The following is a 26042-nucleotide window of genomic DNA, read 5'->3' as shown; positions in this document are numbered from 1 at the left end:
TTGTTTCTCAGATAGGAGTAATTTAACCTATAATGTTTCTTTATTAAAGATGTTTTTGTGTGTTCCACCAGAAACAAATTATAGTTTGGGAGACCGAAAGAAAGAAGAGTAGGAAGAAGCAGACATCTAAGTAAAACATATGTTGAATGGGAAAAAAAAAATATCAGTCACCCTGGATTCTGGGCCTGTGATTATTTCCACATGCCTGGACCGTATTGCTGTGTTGTGTGCCATTAATGTCATTAGATGCTTTAATGCCAGAGTGGATTTTTTTGCATATGCCGATGAGTTTGCAGGACTGGGACCTTGATGGGTAAATGCTGCCAGTGCTGTGTCGGCACCATGGAGATGTGTGCTGCATGTGGAGGTCTGCATCCTTCCAAAGCCCCTTCTTGTGCTGCATGGGTGGGCTCATGCCCAGCCAGCCCAGAGGTCCCTGATGTGCTGATGGCTGCCTTGCTGGTTAACCAGCCTTCAGGCAGCAGAGTTTGTCTTCAGCCACTTTTTGAGAAAAGTAAACAAGAAATCTGGCTAATCAAACCCCACCTTGTAAAAATGGATATTTTTAACTGGTGCTTGGGGCTAGAAGAACGCATGGTTAAAAAGAAGCTTAATTTTCTGGTTCAAATGTGCTTGTGTGTCAGGGAGAAATGACAGCTTTTCCCCCTTGTTTTTGTCGGGCCTGATCTGTGAGAACATGAGACTTTGGGAGCCATTGTCATTGTCTTTGGTTCCTGGCGAAAGGAAAATAGATTTGATTGCTCCCTCCAGATAAAAATATAGAGGAGTCTTCTAGGCCAGAAAACAACTTTCTTTTCTTTTTCTTTCCTTTTTTTGTTGTTATTTGAACCTGCCAGATTGGTCTGCTCCCTGCTCTCCAAGTGTGTGGGCGGCACAGAAGAGGATGCAGAGACAAAGAATGGGGGAGGGAGCAAAGAGAAGTGAAAAAGACCTTTAGACTGGAGCCATGGTGTATGGAGGAAGAGAATGCAGTGGCAGGAGCAGTGTTGGTTTGGTTTGCAAAAGTTTGCAGCAGATCAGAAGCTGTGGTAGGTCAGAGACACTCAGTCTAGATGCTGCAGTGACGAATATATCAGCATGGTTTAGATCCTAGGCGTACAAGCATTTTTCTGCGTTTGTTAATTTTATGGAGTTCATGTCCTGATCATCTCTGATCCCTCCTTCTGGAAATGGGGATGTCAGATGGAGGGGTGGCTATGGAGGAATATGACCATTGTTCTACTCAGTACAGTATTTGCATTTATGTTCATGCTCTGTGCTTTGATAAAGTAGGTCCAAAACCAGTGGCATTTGTGAACGTTAAGCTCTGATTTTTTTTGTACTGATTAAATCTTGTTTTCCTGAGCTGAAGAACCAAAACTCAGTTCTCATTCCAATAATAGCTGCCCTCAGTCTGCTGCATCTGGCTTATCATCTTTCGTGCTACTTTTGTGAGACTGAATTACATGCAAAATGCCTTTTAATTTGAGTAATAGAAGACAAGAGTTAAAAGATATAGCAAGGGAGGAAGGGTAAATTTCAGATAAAATTTGAAAAGCCACAAATGGTCTAGAGTGGGCAGGTGCAGGATAGCAATATCTGATAAAGGAGAACAGGAGACTGGAGAAGGGTGAGGAACGGAGGAAGTGGGAAAGGAAAATACATGTAACTGGCATTACATGATTTGTTTTGTATTTACACTTGCAAGATTTGTCTTGCCTGGGCTGGAAAATTCACCCTTGCTGTGCATTTTGCCCTTGGAGTACTTGACCTCCAGATCCTTTGGCTCCTTGAAGTCTAACGTAAAAGAGCTTGCAAAAGCAGCCCTGTAAGGGCAAGTTTTGTAAATAAATCCCATTTGCTATAGGACAGCCCTGCAGCAGGAGGCAGGGAAGCTTTGGGGTGAAAAGGGGGGTGCCCAGGGACCCAGTCCTGGGAGGGGTTTTGGGACTTTCCTCTGTGACCCCAGGAGCCTTTCCAAGCCCAGGCTGAAACTTGGTGCTGGGCACACATGGTGGGGAACATTGTCTCGTGGATGTGTGGCATGGTACTTGTCTGTCTTGCCAGCCCAGAAGGTTTCTGTTGGACCCTACTGCCCTTCACTGCCCTTTCTTGAAGGACTTTCAGCAGGGTAATTAAAAAGGTGTTTCTCTGCTAGGCTAATATTTACATCACAAACATATGGTGCCTTTGCTTGGTTACAAACATCAGTGCATGCGAGTGAGAGGCTTTTCTCAGAATGGGTGGGACGGGAAACACAGAGGTTATTCTCTCCTGTCACTGTATTTGTTAAGAAAAATCTTTAGAAATTACCCCTCTATGCTAAGGGAACATTATTAAGGTTACAAAGTCAAGCTCTCAAAAGCCTGCACTTGCTGGAGTGGAAGTTGTCTATAACCTTCATTTGTACCCTGGTGCTGGTGCTCTCTGATTACCCGATTTACCTCTTTGCTCCTGCCTGTCCTCTTTCCAGAGGGCATTGAATGAAGATTGCTAGAGTGAATTAACCTGTTGCTTGTAAGATCCTCATTTAACTTTTTTTCAAAAGCTCAAAACCTGCTTCTCTAGCTCAGGCAGGGAGGTATCCCCTCCTCCTACAGGAATATTGTGAAAACGAACGTGGTGTTTGCTCAGTAGTCGCGTGTTAAAGAGAAAATGCCATAAAAAGGCTGATGACTTCAGCTGGTAGTTTCATTTTTCAGTGCAGTTTGGATGTTGCCTATGATGAAGTGTGAACAAGCTTTTTATATAAAAGTGTACCTATTGTACCAGTATTCCCTGTATCTCTGTGTGGAAAAATACAATGCTTTTGTCACTAAGGTTGTTATAGTGCAGTATCATATGAGATCATAATGTTCGGAGTTTACAAACATTTAATAACTATAGAATGGGGTTTGAAATAAGATTTCTCAGTCATGTCATACTGTCACTGTGCTGTGCCTCCAGTTAGAGTCAAAATGAGAATATTCACATAAGACTTAGGAAAAATCTTTGCTTGAAGATACTTTAATTCTCTTTTGGTTCTTATGCTTGTTCTGAAAGAAAAAGTCAGTGTCATTAGGCAACTGTTATAAGTCATCATTTTTTTTGTTGTTTTTTTTTTTTTTTTTTTTTTTAGATTACAGTGTTTCTTTTAGTGAGGTGCTCATATCCTCATTTTCCATTACACTTGGATAGGCCTGGGCTTCTTTTGAAACATGGTATGCTTGAAGAGTTATTCTGGGATGGCAGTGAGAGGTCAAGCTATTAATGATAATTTAGCATGTAAGTGAATTGGATATTAGGAAAAATTTCATAATGGAAAGGATTGTCAAGCAGTGGAACAGGCTGCCCAGGGGAGTGGTTGAGTGACCATATGTGAAGGTGTTTAAAAGATATAGAGATGAAGTTCTTAGGGACATGATTTAGTGCCAGTGTTGTGTTAGCGGTTGGACTCCATGATCTTGAGGGTCTCTTCCAAGCAAAATGATTCTTTGATTCTGTGAAGGTGAAGACTGAAGGCATTTGAAGGTGCAGTCTGATCATTTCGCCCAGGGAGTGGGCTCCAGGCAAGTTCCAAGTTATACTGCCCCAGAGCATACACGGGTTTTCTGCATCATCTAAATGTTACTTTTCAGAAACACCAGTTAGAACAATGCAATATTTCATTGCAAGGCACAGCTTATGTTCAACTCTGTCATTTCCATTCTCTGCTACCTTGTATTGTTCCATGGGGTTTCTCGATATGTTATCCAGAAAGGATTCAAAGAGGACTGGGCACTCTTGGCTTTTGGGGCATGTATTTCTTTCCTGAATACCATGCACTAAGTCACTCTCTTTGCCTTGGAAAACCTTCTTGTTTCTCAGCCTCCTGCCCCTCTCCAGCACTGCTATTCTCCTGCTCCCCCTCCTGCAGATGGTGGCACAGGGAGGTTATCACAAAACACCAAGTGCTGGCAGGGTCAGAGTTAAGCCTGGGATGTCCTTGGCAGCTTTGGCTTTGTGTGAACAGCAATGTGACATCTCGGGCTCTCCTATTGCTGCCACGTCTCCTTCACTGAATCAATACGCATCCTGTACATCCATTACAACAGCTCGCTGATGTCTTCATTGCCCTGCCGAGAGGCAGCCTTTACTGCTGTGCCACTGCGGCTCCCGTCATCAAAGCAAACACAACTGATGTCTCACTTATGCTGAGTGCAAATGTGAAGTGGATATTCGGTGTAAAGATTTTTCCCTGTCCTTAGATTTCCCATCCTGCTGTGCCTGCAGAGAATTGTACCAGGATAGTTGAGTGCCTAGATTAGCAGTTGTGGTGCTATAGTTTGTAGGTACAAGTGACTATTTTGATTTTAAGAATTTCAGTCAGGATCTTGAATTTCCTTTGACTTACACATTGAGATTTGGCTTTCTTCCAGAGCTGCAGCTTCGTAATAATGCTTAATAATGACATAACTCATTGTATTTTCAAATGGCTGTATAAACGCCAGCTAATTGTCATACCTTTTGCTAATGCAGTACCTCTATCTTCATGTTATATATCAAGAATTGAAAGCAGAGACATGTCTTAGGTCTAAGGCCCCTCCATTAATGGCAATAAATTAATGTTAAAAGAATGCGTAGAATGTAAGATTTCTTAGCTCTAGTCCTCATTTTTTGTGCACTAGCATGTACTGGTGAGATGTTTTCTCTTGGATACTTTCCTGTTGAGAACATCATTTTTCCTTTGGAGTTATGGTGGCAGAGGTTCCTGGAGGAAATCTGTTTTCTGTATAGGTGAAATTTCCCCCCCTAATAGGAGTCAGAGGCTTATGCCAACAAAAGACCAGAGAACATGTTTCCCTAAATTCTCCTATCTTCCCAGATGATCTCCATCTGTTTGCTGAGAGCTACTGTATTGAGTGGAAAAAAGGCCAATTTCTAGTCAATCTGTGTGTTACCACTAAGTCAAGTGCGAGTGGTAATAGAGAAATTGATGGCACCTCTTTAAACGTAAAAGTCATGAAGACTTTCTCCCTGGCAAATACTGGCTGATTTCCAGAACTGCCTTATTTCTCCTATACTGATATGTGAGGAAACCTTTTGGACCATCTCTTGCTGGGATGTCTCCACCAGCAGCATTGTTAAAGGAGGTGAAACCCTCATCAAGAGAGGTTTTATCACTTGTTTTGTCTTGCTTATGTAAATTCCAGTTCTCCATAGAGTCAAATCTAGTCCCCAAAGAAGTTTAGCTGCATGAGGCTAGCATGAACTGGAGTTTCATTTTCCTGTCCTCACCTGTGCATATGTATAATCTCATCCTTGGTCTCCATGAAACTGATTTTTCATCCTCTCCTTTTTCCCTGTCTCTTTGTACCTTTTTTTTGTGTCTTCTCCTACTGTGGTTCCCTGCAGGTATCTCTGCTACTTTCCATCTGTTGGTACAGAATGGACTGTTTAGCCATGTTGGGATGTCTTTTTCCAGATCGTAGTGGATCTCCAGCATCCTCCTTGCTGACCACCAGCCTGCTGGCCAGGACACTGGGGATGCAATGCAGTTGCTCATGAGCCCTCAATTTCATACCCACCCCTGCTACCCAGTGCCCAGGGCTGGGGATTTTATCTCTGGAGAGTGTGAGAAATGCCACATTGACTGCTTAAGGCTATTTGGAAAGACCCAAGGTTTTAATCTAGTATGCAGCCGGATGACCTTAAATCTGCATAAGTCCTCTGCAGCCTCACCATCCTACTGTTGCTGTGTTAATACGTATATTCAGCAAGATCAAACATTGCCTCAAAATACTTCTGCAGCAGATTCTTCCTGGCTTGGACAACAGCACTGCTGCTTGGCTGGAGCTTGCTGGACACTGTTCATGAACGGGAATGGATTTAGGGGCCAGATTTCTGTTGTGTCCAGCCCTAATACCTTTGTCAGCAAATTAGTAAGAAGCAAAAATGGTGATATTATTGACATTTATATTTGATGCCAAAATGGGAGGCCTTACTCTTATTGGGAAAGGCAAAGAAATACCCCAAGGGGACCCAAAGGGTATTGGCATAGAGAATAGAGTTGCAGATAGGTTTTCTCTATGTCTAAATAAAAATCAGAAACACAAAAGACTGAAGAGGAATTGGAAAAGGGCAAGGTCTGAAATGAACTCGGAGGTGATAAGAACAAATCAGAAATAAGTTTCAGTGTGACATGGCTGTGATGGAAAGATTTGCCATCTGGCAAGTAATCCTTGAAGAATTATCACAGAACAGGGCAGGCAGGCCATTTGACTACCATGGATGGCTTTGCGGGCCTGCATCCTCCAGGAGCTGCTCCACAGCACTGGCTGAACTTCAGGAGATTGGGGTGGTGTGGTGGTTTTTATTTTATTTTTTTTTTTAATTTAAATTTTATTTATTTTTTTAGACAATTTTAAAATCAATTGAAATTGTTTATCACTTTCTGCCAAATGGGATGACTCATTCTGGCAGTCTGTCCCCTCCAATCTCCCCCTCAGACAAACAAACAAAAAAGGCCAATAAGTCGCAAAAAATAAAATAACCTGTAAGATAACAATTCAAATTTTTCCTTTTGGTATATTCAAAACAAAGGGCTTAATAGGTTGTGGGCTGTTTTTTGTTGTTGTTTTTTTAAAGACATCATTTCAGAGCTGGATTCAATGACCATAACTTGAAAAAATGAGGTTAAAATAGCTCTGAAAATAAAATGTTTCATTCTGAGTTAAAAAAATATTTTTTTCAGTGAGACGCACAAAGCATTCAGTTTTGGGCCAACGCAAAATGGTATTTTTTTTCTAGCAATCTCTTGGTTGAGGCAGTGAACCAAGAAGTCAATTATTCACAGAGCTGTAGCAATATTAAGGTAAGGATGGAAAGCAGAGCTGAGATGAGAAAATTTGAGGTTGGATGTCCAACTCAATCTCTGTTCCTCTGAGTTAAATGTGGTAGGTAATGGTGTAAGCACCTGTACCCTTTGCCGTCAGCACAAGCAGGTGGGCTGCCTGCCAGGGGACAAAAACAGCAATGTCCTTGTGGCATTTCTGGATCCCCAGTGGGTACTGTGGTGTCGTGGCGTGACCCAAGAAATGTTCTGCACCCATTGGGGTGCACACGCGGTGCTTCTGGGGACGTGTCCTCACCCTGTACCTCTGTTGCTGTAAATGTGGCATCGTCTGGGAGGGTAGGAAGAAAAAATAGAAGGGGAAAAAAAAAAAAAAAAAAAATAGAAGAGTCTTCTGCCAAGAAGCTGCTGTAAGCTCTGCAGAGTGTGACTTTAAGCAGGGAGGAGCAGAGCGCTGCCTGTGTGCTGCTCAGTGAGGGAAGAGCTGCTGCTTGGCTCAGGGGTCTGGGTGCAAGTCTCCTCAGCTGGGCAGGCGGGAGCCAGGGGATGAGTCGGTGGGGGTGCCTGGCTGCTGCTGCAGAACTCGGGAGAGGCTCCTCTCGCAGGTTGGAAATGCTGTGCACAGATTTCCTCACACGCGCAGCATTAGTGCAAACACCCTGACTGTGCTTTTTGGCTTGGGCTGCTTTTGCACAGCTTTTTTTTTTTTTTTTAAATTCTTCCAGAAGTGCTGAAACGTCAGCATCCAGCCATCCTAAGCAATAATAATTATAACATGGCAAGAGAAAAATCTTATTTCCCATCTTTCTGGTGGCAGAGTTGAGGCGGTGGGATGACAGGATCTGCCCAGCACCCTGGTAAGAGTTGGGAGTCAGAGCTGTGCTCATGGCTCTGTAAGTTTGACTCCTGCTCCTTTGCAAAGTGAAGGGAGACGACTGTGCCATAACATAAAGATGCATGAACTAGTTTTATACGAGCCAGCGGGGTATGCCATGACTGGCTGTGGCAGCCTGGTGCCTGCTGTGTTAATTTACCCTTAGAGCAGTGGACAGGAGAGACGTGTGTGGGCAGGGGCATGTGGTGCTGGAGATGGAGAAGGAACGAGCAAGGTCCTGCACGAACCGCGGGTTGCAGAGAGCAACCGAGGGACCAAGCCTGGCTGCGGTACCCTGCGCACCTCCCTGCACCACGCTCGGCATCCCCCTGCTTTTAATAGCGCTGGCCGGTATCCATCAGCAGAGGTAATGAGCTGGAGAGAAGGAAGCATTGTATCCAGGCTGAGCACAAAAGAGTTTACGGGGGGTAATGTGTTTATTATTACAGTCCGTGGTGAACCATTCTGCATTTCAAGCACTTCTTTGCTATTAAATAATTAATAATTAACCAGCAGAGGCGGTTTGAAGACTCTGGTGCAGTGATGTCTGGTAATAATTTTTTTTTTTTAAATACTTTTTTCTTTTTTTTTTTTCTTTGCCATTATATTTTATTCCAGGGCTTTGCACTAGGATACCAAACCTCGGGGTAGCAAAAGTTTCAAATGGCCAAAGTCGTTTGATTTTATAAATGAGTTCTTAATTTTTTTTTTCGGCGGAGTTGGCAGTACCTTCTGCTTTGTTCTGAGCGGAGCCCAGCGCCGCCGGCTCGTCAGCCCGGCCAGCAGCCCCCTCCAGCAGCACGCCGCGCCGGCAGCATTGCGGGTGGATGCCTTGACCCGCCGCGTTCTGCACGGGGGGATCGTGTGCGTGGGATCGGGAGGGTCGAACACGCTGCATCGATGAAACGCCGACAGCTATTTCAGGAAGCCGCGAAGTCTCCTCCTTCTTATGTAAATAAACATGACAGCTCGGAGGGCCGGTGCGGCGGCAGGAGGCGCGGGAGTGGGTGGCGGCAGCCGGCGCGGGGCAGGAGGCTCCCGGGCGGGCCGGGGGCTGCGGAGCGGAGCCGGCCGTGCCCCCGCCGGGGTGTGCGGCCATGGGGGGACAGGTGACGAGGAGCCTGCTGTACGGTAAGGACCAGCCCGCCGGGCCCTCTCCGCTGCGGGGGGCGGCTGGGAAAGGTGAGGAGGGGGCAACCGGGGGAATGAGGACTCGGCCCGGCTTGTCCCCTCGGAGCATCCTGGTGCCGGAGGGGGAGCCGGGGGTCGGGCTGTGATCGTCTCGCTGTGTTGCTGGGCATGAGGGACGAAGATCTGGCGGTGCAGCACTGCCGGGTGTGCCGAGAGGTGTCAGGGGCGAAAAGAAAGTAACTGTGTGTGTGTGTGAGTGCTGTCTGACAGCTCCCACCGGGAAAAAATCAGCTAAGCGATAGTAAAGACTACTGCAAGGTAGCTTGGTAGGCTCTCAAAATAGTCACCTTGTTTTTCCTTTCCACCAGCAGCCTCTTCTTAATATAAATTCTGGTTTGCTTTGTTTTAAATTGATTTGATTTGGAATGAACGTTGGTTTGAAATGACTGATTTTCAGCCATTAAGTGTGGCATGCTGTCTGCATTTGCTGGGTAATGTAAAGCAGGGGAGAGGAGGGAGCTGGAAAGGGACTGGAATATCCCACACAGGCCAACGTTAAGCCAGAATTTGAATCGATAGACAACATGCAATACTAGCCATGTCCTTGTTTGTGCAAATATCATACCATAAATACCTCTATGAGAATATTGCACTCAATATTAAACTTGTACATTGCTCTGAAATGTTCCGTTTAACTTTGGATATAGTAAACATTCTGCATGTTCAGTGTGGTATTAATGTATTTTAAGTGGCGTTTCCTTGTTACAATAGTAAATACGGGTATGAAAGGTGCAGGTAGAGGGTCACGTGGACTTGGAGTATCTCGTATCCTTTCTTTGAATAGAGATGCATGAGATATATACACCTAGGCTGTGAATATTCATGTTACAGTCCTGACTCTTATATTTTTCCCACTAAATCCAAACCCTATAGTTTAAGGAACAAATGGACATAGTTAGGAAGTAGAAGACTTTCTCCCTGAAGGTATTTAGCAAGCATGTCTCAGTACAGATTTTTATTTGTTCATCATTTATATTCTGGAGTTTCATCCATGGTCTGACCTTATTTCTTCTATAATCTCATGGTACACAAGCAGTATGCAGAATATCAGTACCGTCAGGTCAACATTAAAAAAAAGAGAGCTCTGACTACTGTTTTGTGATTGTAAGTGCCTTTTCCCTTTGGAAGTATTATTTGAATGAACTTGAAAAAAAAAAGAAAAACTGTCTGGGAAAGAATAATAGCTATATACGTTTCCTGTGTGTGCCAGGGACTTGGCATTCCTGCTGGGGCTTTCTCCTGCCTGCAGCTGGCAGCGCACTGCACAGTAATCCTGCAACTTCTGCCTTTCAGCGATTCTACTCCAGCTAGCATGATTCTCTCTAATTTTTATTTTGTTGGGAAAGGGAAAATAATGAGGAGATGTGGGTAATTAATTCAAATTTCCCTCTTAATGCAGAGGAGCTATGGGCTGTGTTATACTTGGAGGTGATGCACTGCTGTGTTTAGCACAGCGATGTTTAAAAAAAAAAAAGGGCTGTGCATTGTATTTCAAAAAACAAATAATAAAATGTCATACAACAAAGCATATTTAGCAAAAATAGGTTGCATCTGCACTTGTGGTTTGTCTGTGGCTACCGTTCCTCCAGTTCCATCTTTCTGTTTAATATTTCTGTTTCAGATGTGTCTCAAAATAGCTGGGGAAAGAGAACTGAAACCTTATCCATTTCTCGGAAGGATAATTGAAAATAAATGTAACAATACTGAATGGAGTTGTATTGACAGCCCTGGGGGCTGACATCCTTTGTTTTTAAAAAGCACAGGTAAAACATAAATTCATGTCCTCCAGCTATTTCTGGTGACCTCTCTGTATCACAAGGATGGACTGGGCTTTTCACAAGCACCTGAGTAATTTAAACTTGCTGAAAATTAGTTCAGATGGGGAGATACTGCACAGGCTGGCTGCTCGTGGCTCTGCTAAGCCAGCCCTGGGGAGGCAGCCAGTTTCCCCAAGATGTGTGCCCAGAGCCATGAGCCGGTCCCTGCCTCCTCCAGGGCCCACCATGACCTTGACGGGGTCAGAAAAGTAAATTGAGATAAAAGCTCCTGAAGCAGATCTGAGGGACGCACACTTTGAAAAAAGGTGGTGACGTTTAAAAGCTGTGATGCCCTGACATACGCACAGAGGCTTATAATAGTCAAGTGCAGCCATATAGAGACTGTCATTATGAGGAATCCTTTGCATCATGTTACACTCTTTCACCCACAAATCTGCTTTCAGGCCACGAAGTAAAGCCATACAGTATTCCCATGGGGCAAAGGAGTCTCAGCATCCTTTGGCATGGGGAAAGCCATGGGTGGGTGAAGTGTGATGCTTTCGGATGCGTAGTTGTTGGTGGTGATGGATGTCCCTGGATCTGCACAACTGCCTGGGTGTCTTGGGTGAAGCCCTGCAAGCCGGTGCTGCACTGATGCTAGTTGAGCCATTCTGTGGGGTACCTGCATGGGCAGGCATCTCCTGGAGTGAAAATACTGCTTTCCCATTGATGTGGTGGCAGTTGAAGGCAGCGATGTTAGTCTGTTCTAATGATGACATTGACGGGTGCTGGGTGGGCCCTGAGTCACCTGAAGGAAAGTTTACCACCTGATTGATATGAGAGGAAAAATAAGCTTTGAATCAAGGGCACTGAAGCATCAGTTGCCTGAGCTTTTGACTTCATTCCTCACTAGCAAACAAACCGCAATGGGCTTGTGTCATGAAAGGCAGCACTTTTGTTTTTGAAAGGAGACATCTGATGGGTTGATATGTTGGGACATGGGAGCTGGTCACTCTTCTTCTCTGTGAAATGCATTGCCCAAGTGTCCTGATGCCATCTCCATCTGTGTCCCTGTGCTTGGCTCCATGACAGCCTCTGCTTCTCTTCTCCATTCCCTTTCCCTCTCCAGAGCTCTCTATGCAAAGAGAAGAAAAGTAGAAATGGGAAGTTCAAAGGTAACACAACCTTGGTGGACAGGATGTTGACTTCTATTTTAAAATTAATATCTATACATATGGTGTTTACTTTAAGAATATGTCAAACAGGATATGTTAATATGATTGCTTGTGGTTTGCTTTAGTCGTATTTTAAATGGGAAACATTAATATGGTTGCTTGTGGTTTGTCTGAGCCTGCTTTCTTCAAGAATTATAGCAATGGTATTCCTATAACATAGGCAGAGTTCACTAAATATTTATATCACACTACTTGCTAGCTAATCATGCTTTAAACATATTTCTAATAGATGCATATGTATAATATGTATGTCATTGTTACAGGTTTGATGCAACTGTCACGCGCTGCAGTAGTTTTTAATTCCTCCTTACGGCTACAAGTGAGGTGCTATTTGCTGAAGATCCTATTCTTAATTTTAGGGGCCCAAACCCAGAGTTTCTGAGGAAAAAAACCCCAACTAATTATTGTTTATTTCTCTTTTACTCAGAACCAAACTAACATAAAGTGACAGTTTAGCCAAGAAAGCTGCTGCTCTGTGCTGGGAGAGGGATTCAGTGTATGTAGACGTGCAGAGGTTAGTGATTAACATGTACACATCTCTTCAGAGAGCTTTTGACTAGCTAGAGCGTACACAGTGGATTAATTCATGCGCAGAGGATATGTGAGCCTGTGCCTACCTGCATATTTGCTCAATAACCTTCCCTCCTGCAAGTCATAATTACTAATAAGTCCCTCATTGCAGGGCTTTGTTTTATTTTTGCTTTAATTACTCACGTCACAGGTATTCATCAGTGTTTCGCGGTGGAATAATTTTTACAAGGAACAGGCAAAAAGGCATCTTGTGGCACATTTTCCAAACTGTAATTGTATGGCATCGATGTAATTGCAAAGAAGTCCCTAGTGAGAGCCCATCGGCTTTTTAGCCTGGGAAGCAGTACTGATTGACAGATGTGATTTTCCATTTGAACGGCTGTGTTTTTAAGCTGCTTGCAGATGATGCTCTGTACATTGTGGATACAATATAAATAATGGTTCATGTGTCTTTCTGTGGTGTATATAGAGGCCCACATAAGTATTACGCATGGCCAGATTTTCCCATATATAGGCCTGGCAGGCAACGCAGCCACAGTTGTGTGGTTTTGCCGCAAGAAGGGAGAAGGAAGCAGGAGTTATGGTGTAGCAGGACTCTATCCGTGCTGCATGGCAACTGGCTTTTGGGTGGGTGTCTGAATTAATTTCACATTTAATCAGGATCTTGTTTTCCATAGACGTCTCTGCACCTGGCTGGTCATGTCTTCCTGTGCAAAATAGGTGTGAACCACCAGCATTGTCCTTCATCTGCATTTAGTTCTCCTGGAGAACAATTTCTGGGTCTTTCTCACATGTGTTGGCAGGTGGTATGGGATATGTGGGATATTTGGGTGCGGTTTGGAAGCCCTTGGCGCTAACAAGAGCTGCTGAGCTGCTGTTCTGAGGCTTTGGGGAACAACAGAGGGTGGAGGCCTCTGTTACTGTATGCCACTTCATTTGTTCTTACTTTGCACAATAAAGCTCTATTTTTAGCTTTCTTTTAATTCCTTGTAATGTAGTGAATGGTATATCTATAAGCAAGCGCTGAACTCAGCCCCATGCTTTGTTTCTCACTCTGTGTATTCATTTGCTATATTGCAATAACTGTTCCAAATACCACATTTCACCCTTGCAGTCAATGTCACTAAATAGTATTGTACTTCAGTGCACACTGCTGTACACACCTTCAAATTCAATAATTGCCAACTTCTTACACCTAATTAAAACTGCAAATATCCCAGAATAAATAAGAAACAACAACAGTGAAAAAAATTAGGACCTGCCAACATTTATCTCATGTTAGTGAGATTTCTTTGCAAATGGGTATTACTTTGTATTCTTATCATGTCTAAGTTATTGTCTAGATTTTGGGGCAACTTCTTATTTGAAGGAGTGACTGGTGACGGGATCAGCCTTACTAGGGGTTAACATCTCCCATGTTCTGCAGACAGTTGCTTGTTGAGAACCATTATGGAACTGTGGAGAAAAGGCTCTTCCTAAACTTGCTCTGCTTTCAGCACAGTTGGTATATAGCCCTGAGACTGAATGAGTATGTGTGTGTATGAGAAATTAATCCAGCTCAGGGTTGGATTAACTGGTGCAGAAGACCCTGGGCAGGGTGCCAAAGCAGTGTTGGCATTTGCTAAAAGTGGGGCTCCCAGAGATTATTTCAGTTCATGCCTCTGACCAGCCGGTGTCCCAAGGTGGCTCATAGTAAAGTGCATTGGCTGCTGACCACACTTCTGAAGATGAAGTGTGTGTAGTACCCCTGTATATAGGGATTTTATGGGTAACCATGTTTATACTTGAAAACTGTTCTATTTATTGTGAAAAGCAAATGAGTTTTTCATTAGTTGTGGCAGTATTTCACTGTAATGGTTTTACTGCTAGTGGTGACAGCAAAGAGCATCCACATACTCATTTTGTCCTTTTCTTTCATGGCATTTTCTTGTTAGCTTTGCCGTGTTGGCTTGATGCTCTGTTCTGGTCGGACCTAGGGACTGAATGTTGTTTGTTGGGTGTTGTTGCCTCATTTGTGTCCTCTTTGACCTATCCTCTCCCTTCTCGATGGGAAGAGTTCTTACCTCTGATCCTTCTTCACCTTTTCCTTACTCGACTCTTGTTTCCTTAAGAATTACAGGTGATATGTTTAGCTATCATTCAGTCAATTTAGATATAGCAGATGTCTCTTCAGGAAGGTTTGCAGGATTCCCTGACATGTCCTAGTGAATCATTTGCATGCTAAATCAAAACAAGTAGTCCTGCAACCAGGAAATACATATGGTTAATAGTATAAAATAAATTTGCAAAACAAATACAATTACCATTTCTGACATGCAGCAGAAATCAAGAAGAGGTGGTCTCTAGATGTACAATCTCTAAAGTGATAGCCCTGTTTTCTTTTTATTAAGGGATTTTACATTAGTGATATCCATGCATCCAGAGGGTTGCACTGAAATCAATCTAAAAAAGATTAATCCTAGAGGGAAGGGAGTTTCCTGGAGAGTGAAAGCAAAGAATTGATCCTGATCGATTGCCCTCAGGAACGAGCAGGCATTACTGACAGCACAGCAGGGTGCCGAGCTGGAGGTCGGGAGAGATCTCATCTCCCAGGGGCTAAATGAGAGCGTGGCTGCCAGCCGCACGCCCCGTGGTGTGAGTGTCCACGGCCAGAGCAGATGCCGCAGCCCTGCACATTGCTGTGATTTACTCTAGGGTTGATCCCTATTAGCGTTGTGGTCTGTTCATTTTTCTCCCCATATATCCCCCTCTAAATCAGTGTTTTGCTTTGAAAATTTAATTTATATGAGTGAAGCTAGTCCAAAATGAGTCAGAGCTGTCCTCTCTGTAGCTCTTGTTGAGTTATTCTCATGGATATTTCTGTTCCTTGACTCTGCCCTTGATTGTCTCTTGAGGGGACACTGTAATTCGTCGGCATTAAAAATAACATTCAAGATGACTGCAGTTGATGGGGCTGGGGAGAGGAATCCTTCGGTTTATCTGAGGTTTACTGTGGGTCCTGAGAGCACAGCAAAGGGGGTGGCTCAGAGAGAGCCGTGATAATTCACTGGATGCATGAACATATTTTTACCGTTAGAAACATTCATAGCACTTTTATTTTAAAGACAGAGGGAAAACAGTAAAAAGGGGATATCATAAAAGCCATATACATTAATGAACATGATACAGAATCTGAACAGCGTGCTCCTGGTTGCCTCTCTGCCAACAGTGAGTGTCAGCAGAAGTCTGGAGTTCTCACCCTATCCCTCAAGTTAACATCACTTTTTTTTAATGAGATACCTTTGTGATAAACTAAGGCCCCTTTCTATGAAAATTGGCTCACTGTGGTTCAGTTTCCATCCTTTCCTGCCTATACTAGGAAATGCATCCTAATACAGAGGGAAAGCATGTGAGGGGTCAAGTGATACTAAGTACCCATGGTCTGAATTTGCCCCCTCGTGTTGTGTGATACCTCATGCCATGGATCTGCACAAGGGCTGTGTGAAGCTGGTCCATGTGACATGATCTACCCAGACATGCTGGTTTAACTCCCAGGGCTCAACACGTTGCTCACAGCTTTGTCAAAGAAGCCTGGAGAACAGGAAAGGAGCCAACACTTGACCCAGGCAGGATGAATGTGCAGTGGTATCTCTATGAAAAGTCTGCATAGCAGAGGCTGTTCCTGCCTTTGACTACCTCTGGAGAGAAATCTTTAAGCACACAGAGCCCTGAAGAGAAAGTTCCCAGGACTGACTTGCAGATGGCTCAGTGTGCCTTTGAAAACTCTGGTTTTAGTCTCACTACAGGTAAAGCCTTTGGTTTGCTTGCTGCCATTTCATGACACTTTATCTGGATGACACTGCTATGTCTGTGACAGACCTTGCTGTGCAGCCACATGGTATTGCGTGGATGCAACAATGGAAATGTTTGGCCAATAGACTTGTCAGTGAATGCAGAACCTTGCTGTGAGATACCAGGGAAGGGCTGAAAAATGCGTTTTGCAAGGAACTGTGAGACTTGTGGCCTGGCATAGGCAGAGCTTGGGCACTGAGGCTGCAACGTCAAAAGCAGTGCCTGCTGAACTGGGAGAAGGGTTGAAGGAAATGTGCCTGTGTTTGAGTTGCACCTTGGCAGGTCTGGAGGTTGTTTTCCTTTTTTTTTTTTTTGATTCTGACTCCTGCAAGAGCCTGTTCTTCTTCTGTTCCCTGTGGTGCTTCCTAGCAACGAAGCCCTTTGCTTGCATTACGAAGTTCAAGTGATCCTCAGGCTGTTGCAAGTCCCAGACCTGTGTTAACAGCCAAGGAGGCTGCGTAGCCTCAAGGAGGGTGGCTGGGTTTGAGCCTGGGAGAGCTCTCCCGCCTGCAGAGAGGAGGTTTCCGCTGGCAAAGCCAGGATGGGGAAGGTGCTGTGCAGGGAGCTCCTGTGCGATGCTACCCCCCGCTTGCAGGCCTAGGGGGGAACTGAGCCATAAACCACACTGTGGCACACAAAGAAGCCATTTTAATTTCAGTCTCTGCTGGAAGCACCACATGGAAAAGAAAATGTGATCAGTATAAAAAGAAATGTTTATGTTTCTAGGAGCAGAGACCTCCCAAATAATTAACATCACTTGACAAACTGCTGTTTAAAATGCAAGTGGTTTAAGTGCTGCAGCTCAGCAGGCATTCGTCACAGCTCTGGCGTAAATGGGATATGCGCTGTGGGTTGGTTGCTGCTTTAAAGTAAAGAAGATTTCTGGTAAACATCTCTTGGTGAAGGAAAATGTCTCCATGATTTTACTTTTTCTCATTTGGAGAAGACAAATGTTAGAAAACTGGCCAAATGGCAACTTGGTGGCAAGAGCATTGGGGAGAAGGTTTTGGAATCAAATAAACTAGATTTTAGTTTCTGTTGCACAGATGAGGCTTTTGGTCAGAAGAAAGAAAAAATGTTTCATTTGCTTTAGCTCTTGGAAGGAGGAGAGAGAAGGGAAAGGGCTTTGGGGGAGAGATTTTTGGAAACTACAACTTCATCTTTGATCTATCTCTAATATTCACTGCCTCAACTAAAAGTACGTTAAATAAAAACTTTTCTCTAGGGCTGTTGGGAGACTGACCGGAGACATAAGAACTGTTAAGAATTGGTATTTTTCAAAGGCTAAAAAATAGCAGCTTACACAGAGACTGAGATTTAAAAAAAAAAGTTAAAAAAACCCCCGTCTCCTTGGCAGATAGAAATGTATGGCTATATACGATGTGCTGAAGCATCTCAGATCAAAATGACTTCTGTCTTTGCACACCAAATAGAACCAGATTATCAAGTATAAGATAGAGCCTTAAGAATCTAATTCCTTTTACAAAGTCATTATTGATGCTGTGAATTTTATGCAACTTGGAAAGGGAAAATTGCTCAATTTATTTTGTGGTTATCTTAAACTAGTTCAATGCCACTCTGATTTTTCATCTCCAAAGGGAATGAGACCATCATTTGTGCTGCCTTCTTGTTCTCTGATTCTGAGTGAAGCTGTGTATTTAGAAGGAATGCAAGTTTGGGACTCCTGATGGGTGTTGGTCCGTCACACGTGGTGCTGGAGCTGCAGCATTGTGGGGGTTGCGGTCCTTCCAATCTTGATCCTTCTGTCCACCAGCAGCTTTACAAAATTGGCTGAAGAGACCTTCAAGTGGGATGGCTGTGACTAGGTTCCTGGCTAACCTGTCTCCTTTCTGTCCAGTCCAAGGCTCAATCGCTTGAGCAAGGGTGGGTGATTCAATATCTAGATATCCTATCTCTGTATCTCATCACTTGGATTTTGGATGGTTACTGGCTGCAAAATTATCTTAGTCTCCTTGACCTATGCTATTCTGTGCATGGCTTCTAGCAGGCAGGCTTATATGGGAAAGTGGGCAAGGCTGTCTATGAGATGCAGCAGAAGATCTTGCATCATGTTAGAAATTAATTCCTGACATGGAGATGCAGCAATTACAGCTCCCTGTATCATTCCTAGGCAGATGTGCAATGGCATTTATCATATAAAGGAGAAAACTTTCAGGCTATCTGTTCCCATGTTAGAAAGGATAAAATGCAGAAAAATATACTTTAAGTGTTCTACAAGTAGATTTGAAAGAGTGCTAAAGTCATTCAGCATGTTTGAAAAAAGTGACTGCAATTCTTACAATGTGTTTCACCAGAGATAGAGTAACCTCAGCCATTTTGCTGGAAGATGTTTCTATCCCATTATCTGTAAAGGGACTACCTGAGCTCTCTTGATCTACCCATGAGTTATCCCACAGTTTCAGAGATGTTTCTGCTCTGAATCCTCAGAGAGCAAAGCTGCTCACTGGGGACTCCCGGTCATGCCTCACCTCAAGCTGATTGCAGCTTCAGACTGACCAGTGTACAGTCAATTCCTTGAAGGAGATTGAGGAGTTCTTTAGCATATGATAGCTCAAATCTTTTGTAATTAATTGTCTCTATATACATTACAATACACACTTTCCATCTTCTCTTAATGCTGTGCTTGGAGAAATCTGTGCCTGAACCCTTGTGGACAGACTTTATCCGCTCCAGCTTTAGTGTGTGGCAGAAATGGTAGTTTTATGACATGTGTGTGCCTGGTACTGCTGGCTTAGCTGATGCAGGAGGAGGTGTGTAATAAGGTAAGAATAAGCTGTAATAAGGTAAGAATATGGGCACGTTACCCTAAATAACTTCAGTACTCCAGATAAATTATTTTTGCAGTGCAGCCTCTGGGAAAAAATTAAGATTGATAGCAGGTTTGGATTTGTGCAACTTGAGTTTGGTGACAATTATTTTTGGTTTTTCCTCTATATAGTGTATTTACAGCAGCAGGTCCAGGTTATGCATTGAGATCTGCTTTCGTGTGCAGAAAACTAATCAGGGAAATGCTTCATGGCCCAGAGGTCTGGATTTGCAGACTCCAGTTCAACAGCTGCATCTCTCTGTGTGCTGGCAGGAAAGAGCATCTGTCAGGGATGCAGTATGGTCCTTATTAAATTATAATCTAGAGTTATGGCTTAAAGAAACAGGTGCATTTATATATTAAAAAAATAATAATGAAAAAAAAATCCAGTGGTCTTCTTTATCAGAAGAAATGCCCCTTAGCTGGACGAAGACTAAAGGATTTTCCACAGTTTTTCAAAGTACAAAGAGCAAGGAAAAGAGATGAATGAATTGGCCTCCAGACTTAATTGTTCCTTGCTCTTCTGAAATAGTGTAGGTGTTTTTCCACCAAGAATAAAGCCCCCTGAGCCCTTTAGGCTTGTTTACTATTTGCACATGAACTTCTAGGCAGTCACGCCATGAATGAACAACGCTCTGCATCGCATGACATCAAATTTCTTCCTCTTTCCATTCTTATTGATACCCTGATGTGCAAAAATGCCCTTTTGCATGAATTTTAAAGCAGTGTGTTGTTCCTGTTCCAAACTGACTTGCTTTTCTAGCACATCTCCCTTCAGCTATTTAGAAATGCAGTCATCTTTTTCTCTTCATGATATTCCTCCCGAGTCACCTGCTATATGTTACCCAACTTCAGTATATGATAACTGGTCATCTGAGTAGGGAAAGGTCATGTGAGCAAGTCTGTAGCAGTATGAAATTGCTAAAGACAGGATAGCTGGGAAGTTTTCTTTTGCATATTTTACACACATTGATGTTAACACAATTTCCAGTCTAGGTTTGGTAAAGCTTCCTTGACTCCCACTCACAAGAAATATTGGGGTGGCCTCCTCTACAAAAAACACCTTGAAAAGTCGACACTGCTACCCACGTCATAAGAATATAACCATGAAAGTTGATGGTCTGTGAGGGCTTATAATGAAGGAGCTTTAAGTTTCTAATTTGAAGTGTATTTTTGCCTCTGCAAATTGGAGAGAGCTGGAGCTCTTTCATGTGCTGTGACAGTCACAGGAGAGGTGTGGAGTCACCTCCCACTGTCCTCTGGTACAAGAAATCACATTGGCTATGGGTGCTGAACAGCACATGTCCTGTCAGATTCACTCAAATCAAATGAAATTCAGATAACTTTGTGAGTAATAGTATATTTTATCTTCCTCTTACTCCCATTCACCTTCTTTTCTTACATGCAGACGGTGAACAGTTTGGGGCAAGACCCATCTGTTCTTTCTACCTTTGTGATATTCAGCATGAGGGGTGGCTAGCAGGTAGGACTATTTTTTTGAAAAAACAAAACATCTCTATGCGTTCTTGTCCGCAGGCAATAAGGATTCAAAATCATTGGTCATTTACTGGCTGACCTGTTGGGGCAGATGCTAAGAAAAACAAGTTCCTGTATGGATTACTCCGGCAGCTATTTATAGCAAAATGTTAAGTAATGACTGTGGGTCTGGCATGGGAATTGCTAGGAAGGATGGTGGAATAGTATTCATGCTGCTTCTTCAGAATAGGTGCCAGGGATGCTGTTTATCTTTGTTAAAGTAAACTGAAACTTTATGCCCCGACTGGCTGTTGAAGTTTCATATTTTAATTCAATGGTTCAGGTTCAGATGCTGGTCTGCTAAAGGAATAGGGTTAATTACTGGTAGAGGGTGTTTAAACTGGTCCAAGTGATGTGCTGCAGAGCCAGATGAGAGTGGGAAAGTCAGTAATTTAGATTCCAGTTGTGACTATGGTACAGAAAGTGCAGATTAATGAAGGAATGCGCGTGTGGATGGCCAAATTCTTGCGTAAAGGAAGAAATGTCGCCATTTCTCCTGGTTTTGCCTCTGCGCTATTGAAATTGTTTGCCTGGAAAAAAATAATATTTTTATCGAGTAGTGGATAACACTTCTAGCGTTACTGGAGACCTCTCTGGTCTGGGCAAAAGTTCTTGGTTATAACTTCTGCTTGTGCAGTAAGAAGTTGCTGGAGTGCAGGGCTGATGTCCTGTGCTGGGTTGGTAGCTCTGCCAGGTAGGCTGGAAGTTTAATGGCTGGATGGTGGGAGCCAGCCATGTAGCTCCCATGCTTTAATTCCAGCAATGCACCTGCAAAAAAATGCCACTTTGACAAACTCTGTAACCTCACTTAGAACCCAGTGCAAGTCACTTTGCAGGAATACATTACATATTAACTAGTGGGTGCTACCAAAATAAAGCCAGCTGATTATAAGTTTGTGAGATTGGGGAGCCTTTGTTAATCACTAGGACCTGTTCATTTTTAGGAGATGGGTGATGTTGTTTTCTTTTTATTTTTTAAATGAGAAGATACGAAGCATGTCTGTCTTGAGAAGAAAAAGATGGGAGAGTGCAAGAGATAAAAATAATATGAAAGTAAACCTAAGTGAGAGGGAAATGTGCTGGATAAAGTGAGGCTGGTGAAGGAAGTGGAAGACTTGAAAGAGGGAAGTGGCTGAGAAACTTTAATACTTGTGACAAGGGAGGTGGAGGAGGAGGAAGAAGATGGAGAGGAAGGGATGGTAAAGCAAGCAGAGGGGAAAGTTGTGTGTTGTGTGATTTTTGAGGAGAAATGGGCAGAGGGAGAGGTGGGAGAGAGGATTTGGATAGAGAAATGGTGGAAGAAGAATTCAAGGAAATACATTGCTCCTGTAATCCTGAAACATTTAAGAGAATGTTAAACATGGCCAAACAGGAAAGGCAATAATAAATTTTCACCTGCCTGATAAGTTGCTAGCTCTAATAACCCCATCCTTTAAGGATTTCTTTGCTGCCAAACATAGTCAGGAAGAAAGCCACTGGAATCAATATCTTTGATAACTCTGCAGAGATATTCCTGTTTTCTGCCCTATGCTGGGGAGACCCTGCTGTTCCAAAGTCTTAATATTCACTTCCCTAGGGACACTATTTTAGGGACACTTGCCAGAACCAGAATTTTTTGAGAGAGCAAGGTAGGATGGTGTCTCCAGACTGGGACTTTTGTCTTGCTCAGTCAGAAATGGTCTGTGATTAGGGAGCTGGGCTAAACAAGACACCTGGAATATGGCAGGTCAGAACAGGAGATTTTCGGCCACTGTGTTCTGCATCCCTAAGGTATAGTCTCACATACTGGAATGAATGGTAGAGCAATGGAAAAGCGTCCTCCAGCTGATGATCCAGACAACGTGCTCTTCATTACCCTGTTAAGACCCTATCTCTTTCCATCAGTGACAGAGAATAAAGAACAGCATCCTAATTTAGCTCATTATATTGTAAATGCGGAGTGTGAGTAGCCTGCTGAGGGCCCAATTCAGCATCTTGAGTCCAGAGGCACATCTTTTATTTTACACAGGTATGATTCAAAGCTAATTCAAGGGCTTGAGTTCAGGACAATATCTTCTCGAACTTACATTTTCTTTGGATGTCTTTGTAGTTAGGTTACACCATTATCTACCATCTCTTGGATTCTGGTTCTACAGGTCCATTTCCTTGTCTCTACCACTCTTACGTTTGCTTTTTTCCAGCTCTCTCTTTCTCCCTCATTCCTCCTCGTCCTGACAAATATCTAAAGTTTAACCTTGACAGGTTACTTCTGTTTCTGGTGAACTCTCAATATTCAGACTTCCAAGCTATTACACTGTACATGGAAAATGTGCCCAGGATAGACTTTCCATTAAACTGTATTTAAATTGGAAGAGAATGCTGGCACATCTACAAGAATTCCAGAATTAGATCCCGAAATACTGAGGCTAGTTAATCTTTTGGAAGAACAAAAACTCTTACTGATTTATATTTAGCGAAGGGAATGCATTTTAAAAACACAGTCTATATGAGGCCCCTTGAAGAAAACATCTTTTACATTGATTTGTAGCGTGTGGAAATACAACAAGGCCATAAAATATTTGCAGTTGGGCTCTGCTTTTATGTAGCTACTTTTTTTTTTTGCAGTGTGAAGTGTCATGAACCCTCGGAGAGTGGCTGTGGGCTGTGCAGGGAAACGCGGCTGCCTCTGGGGCAGCCCTTGGGCTGTTCACCAGGGGAAGGGAGGGAAAAGCAGCGTGCAGTCAGCACCGTGGTGGAAACACCAGACCTGCAAGGGGGAGGCTTTGGTTCAAAACCAATGAAAAGTTTGTACTTACCACCTGTCTAGCCCAGACACCTGACGCTGGCAGGGACAAGGGGATGTACTAACTGGGGAGAGCAGATGCTGAGCCACTATTTGACTTCCTGGTGGATCTGCAGCAGGACATGGGTGAGAGCAGAAGTTGAATTTGCCCCCTCTGTGCACTTGTACGAGGTTGGAGAGAGGGGCAGAGGTGCTGTTGGCACTAATCTCCGGAGCACCAATCTTAGTTAAATGTCTACAGTATGTATTTTGGCTTAGTTTACAGGATAATAAATTACAGTATCACAGTATGTTTGGGATTGGAAGGGACCTCAAAAGATCATCTAGTCCAATCCCCCTGCTGGAGCAGGAACGCCTACGTGAGGTCGCACAGGAACATGTCCAGGCGGGTTTTGAATGTCTCCAGCAAAGGAGACTCCACAACCCCCCTGGGCAGCCTGTTCCAGTGTCTGTCACCCTCACTGAGAAGAAGTTTCTTCTCAAATTTAAGTGGAACCTCTGGTGTTCCAGCTTGATTCCATTACCCCTTGTCCTATCATTGTTTGCCACCGAGAAGAGCCTGGCTGCATCCTCGTGGCACTCACCCTTTATATATTTATAAACATTAATAAGGTCCCCCCTTAGTCTCCTCTTCTCCAAACTAAAGAGACCCAGCTCCCTCAGCCTTTCTTCATAATGGAGGTGGTAATAAATTAGGAACTCTGTAATGTTAATACAGGTGTAAAATGTTCTGTGCATACTTCTGATCTATACTAAGAAAATCAGTAACTGGAATTACGGTAGGTGGGAGGGTTCACTGGGTTGTCCCAGGTGAACAGTTCCTGGAAAAGGAGTGAGGGCAGGTAACTGGCTCATTAACACAGTGGGTCAGAGAAGCAAAGATAACTTATTTTATAAAGTATACATTATCTTATGGCAAACAGTGTTCTTGCTTATCTTTGAGAAGATATGGATTATCAAGAGGAGGTAGCATCTAAAGTTTTGGGGTTTTTTCTTCCCTTTGTCCCACTGTCTATAGCAGAGACAGATCAGCCATCACCCTGGGCAAGTGGTTCTTCCTCCTTCTGAAGCATCAGATATTAGCAAAGGAGGAGATTCTCAAACTATGTGTCCACAAGAGAAGGATAAACAGATAAACAGTTTTAGAACATCCCTAAATTTTAAACTGAACTGGACTTAATCTTGCTTTCTTGTGCTGGAAGACATAAATACATTTTTTCATCTTTCTTTAGACTACTGACAGACCTGACCTGATCACAGCAGAATGAAAACACTCTGGATCACAAAAGAGATCTTGAATGCTTCCAGACCACCACTTTTTACTTTGATCTTCTCATTTCCTACTCACAGCATTTAACTTATGATGCCTTAGTAATAATAATAAAGAATTACCAAGATGAGAAGAGAATAAGGTCAGGAGTGCCTTGCTGCTCTCAAAAATAAATAATTCTATGACCCACGCAAGCCACTCCTGCTGTGGATCATAAGAGCTGCTAGAAGATAGTGTGGGGAGAAGTGGCTGCTGCTGATGGAGGGATCTTGGTCTCTTTTCCATGGACCTGGCAGGAACCTGGGGAATGCGGCTCCCAAAGCAATTCATCCTGCTGCTACTACCCAGCGTCTTTCTGGGGGCTACTCACCCCCTGTCTCCTCACACAGCAGACGGGAGCATATGGCTGCTTACTTATGCTCTTGCTGTTCTTATGGGCTTAGCGGACTTATGGTCCTCGGGGGCTCAGGGGGATTTGCCTGGGGAGAGGGCGAGGAGGGAGCCTGCAAAGGGTGGGCTGCACCTGCGGGAGGTGGAGCGGTGCCAGAGCTCTCGCTGCCATCCTCCACGGTGTGCCACCCGGTGACTGAATTGCTGTGAATGATGGTGAGAGATGCTGAGTAAACAGTGCCTAATTAAGGAGCAGGGTAATGGTTAATGATTACACAGCATCATTATTGAAGATGTCAAGTTTAAAAATTAGTTTATGAAGGGGAGGTGTTTCTTTTAGACGGCCTTATATATTCATACATGTCTCTTCTGATGTCACCTTTTCTTCATGAAAAAAAGGGCATAATCAGCCACCCTCCTGGTGCTTCGGTATTTTTAAGTGCTTGCAGTGCCAGCAGCTGGATTGTTCCTCCTGGAGATGGCGTGTATGTGAGCATTTGCCTCCCTAGCTCAGTCCTGCCCTGCTGTCCTCTCTTCCTCTGTCTCCTGTATTTCAAGGGCTTTCCTTATCTTCCTTCCCACATCTGGCAGAGGCTCCTCTAGGCTCTGCCCAGGAGCATCTTCTCAACTCTGGGTAATTTCAACCACAAACTTCAGTTCAGTCATATCCTTCCTAGAATCAGTTAGCAGATCCATGTCTCCTCTGTAGTACCCAAGTCTCCTTTGGCCAGTGTAAATTTCCCCCTCCCCCCCCCCTTTTTTTTTAAATTTTAAAATAAAATATTACAAACAACTTGGGCTTAATATAACCAAAGCAGAGCTCTTATTCTCTTTTATCTTATTTTTTCAACCTTTATAAAAATTGCCACCCTCCTGACTCTTGCTAGTACTCATAGCCCCAGCATCATCTTCTAGTAAGCCTTTGTAAAGCCTCACATCAGAGTTGCAACCAGGGATTTGTAAGTAGATGGGTTCAGCTGATTTTGCTAAAAAAGCCTCACACCCAG

At 43.5% G+C, this 26042-nt stretch overlaps 1 protein-coding gene across 7 annotated transcripts in view; it reads left to right on the top strand.

The window, feature by feature from the left end:
- Nucleotides 1-26042, top strand: part of NEURL1 (neuralized E3 ubiquitin protein ligase 1) — a 155789-nt gene that overhangs the window by 59972 nt on the left and 69775 nt on the right. Inside the window, exon 1 of one of the 7 annotated variants that reach the window (XM_065067123.1) lies at nt 8034-8052. The exons of 2 other annotated variants lie outside the window; for them this stretch is intronic. Coding sequence is in view for 3 of the 5 variants with exons in the window: in XM_065067120.1 (XP_064923192.1) it covers nt 8783-8867 (85 nt within the window). In the remaining 2 variants the exon portion in view is untranslated. Of the gene's footprint in view, nt 1-8033; nt 8236-8454; nt 8637-8657; nt 8868-26042 lie in introns of those variants that run through there. 4 more of the 7 variants (XM_021295879.2, XM_021295881.2, XM_065067122.1 and 1 more) reach the window with 4 other exon arrangements.

Source organism: Columba livia, chromosome 6 (assembly GCF_036013475.1).
Source record: "Columba livia isolate bColLiv1 breed racing homer chromosome 6, bColLiv1.pat.W.v2, whole genome shotgun sequence".
Lineage (NCBI taxonomy): Eukaryota > Metazoa > Chordata > Aves > Columbiformes > Columbidae > Columba > Columba livia.
Note: the sequence above shows the minus strand (reverse complement) of the source record. Positions and strands in the feature narration are given on the sequence as shown.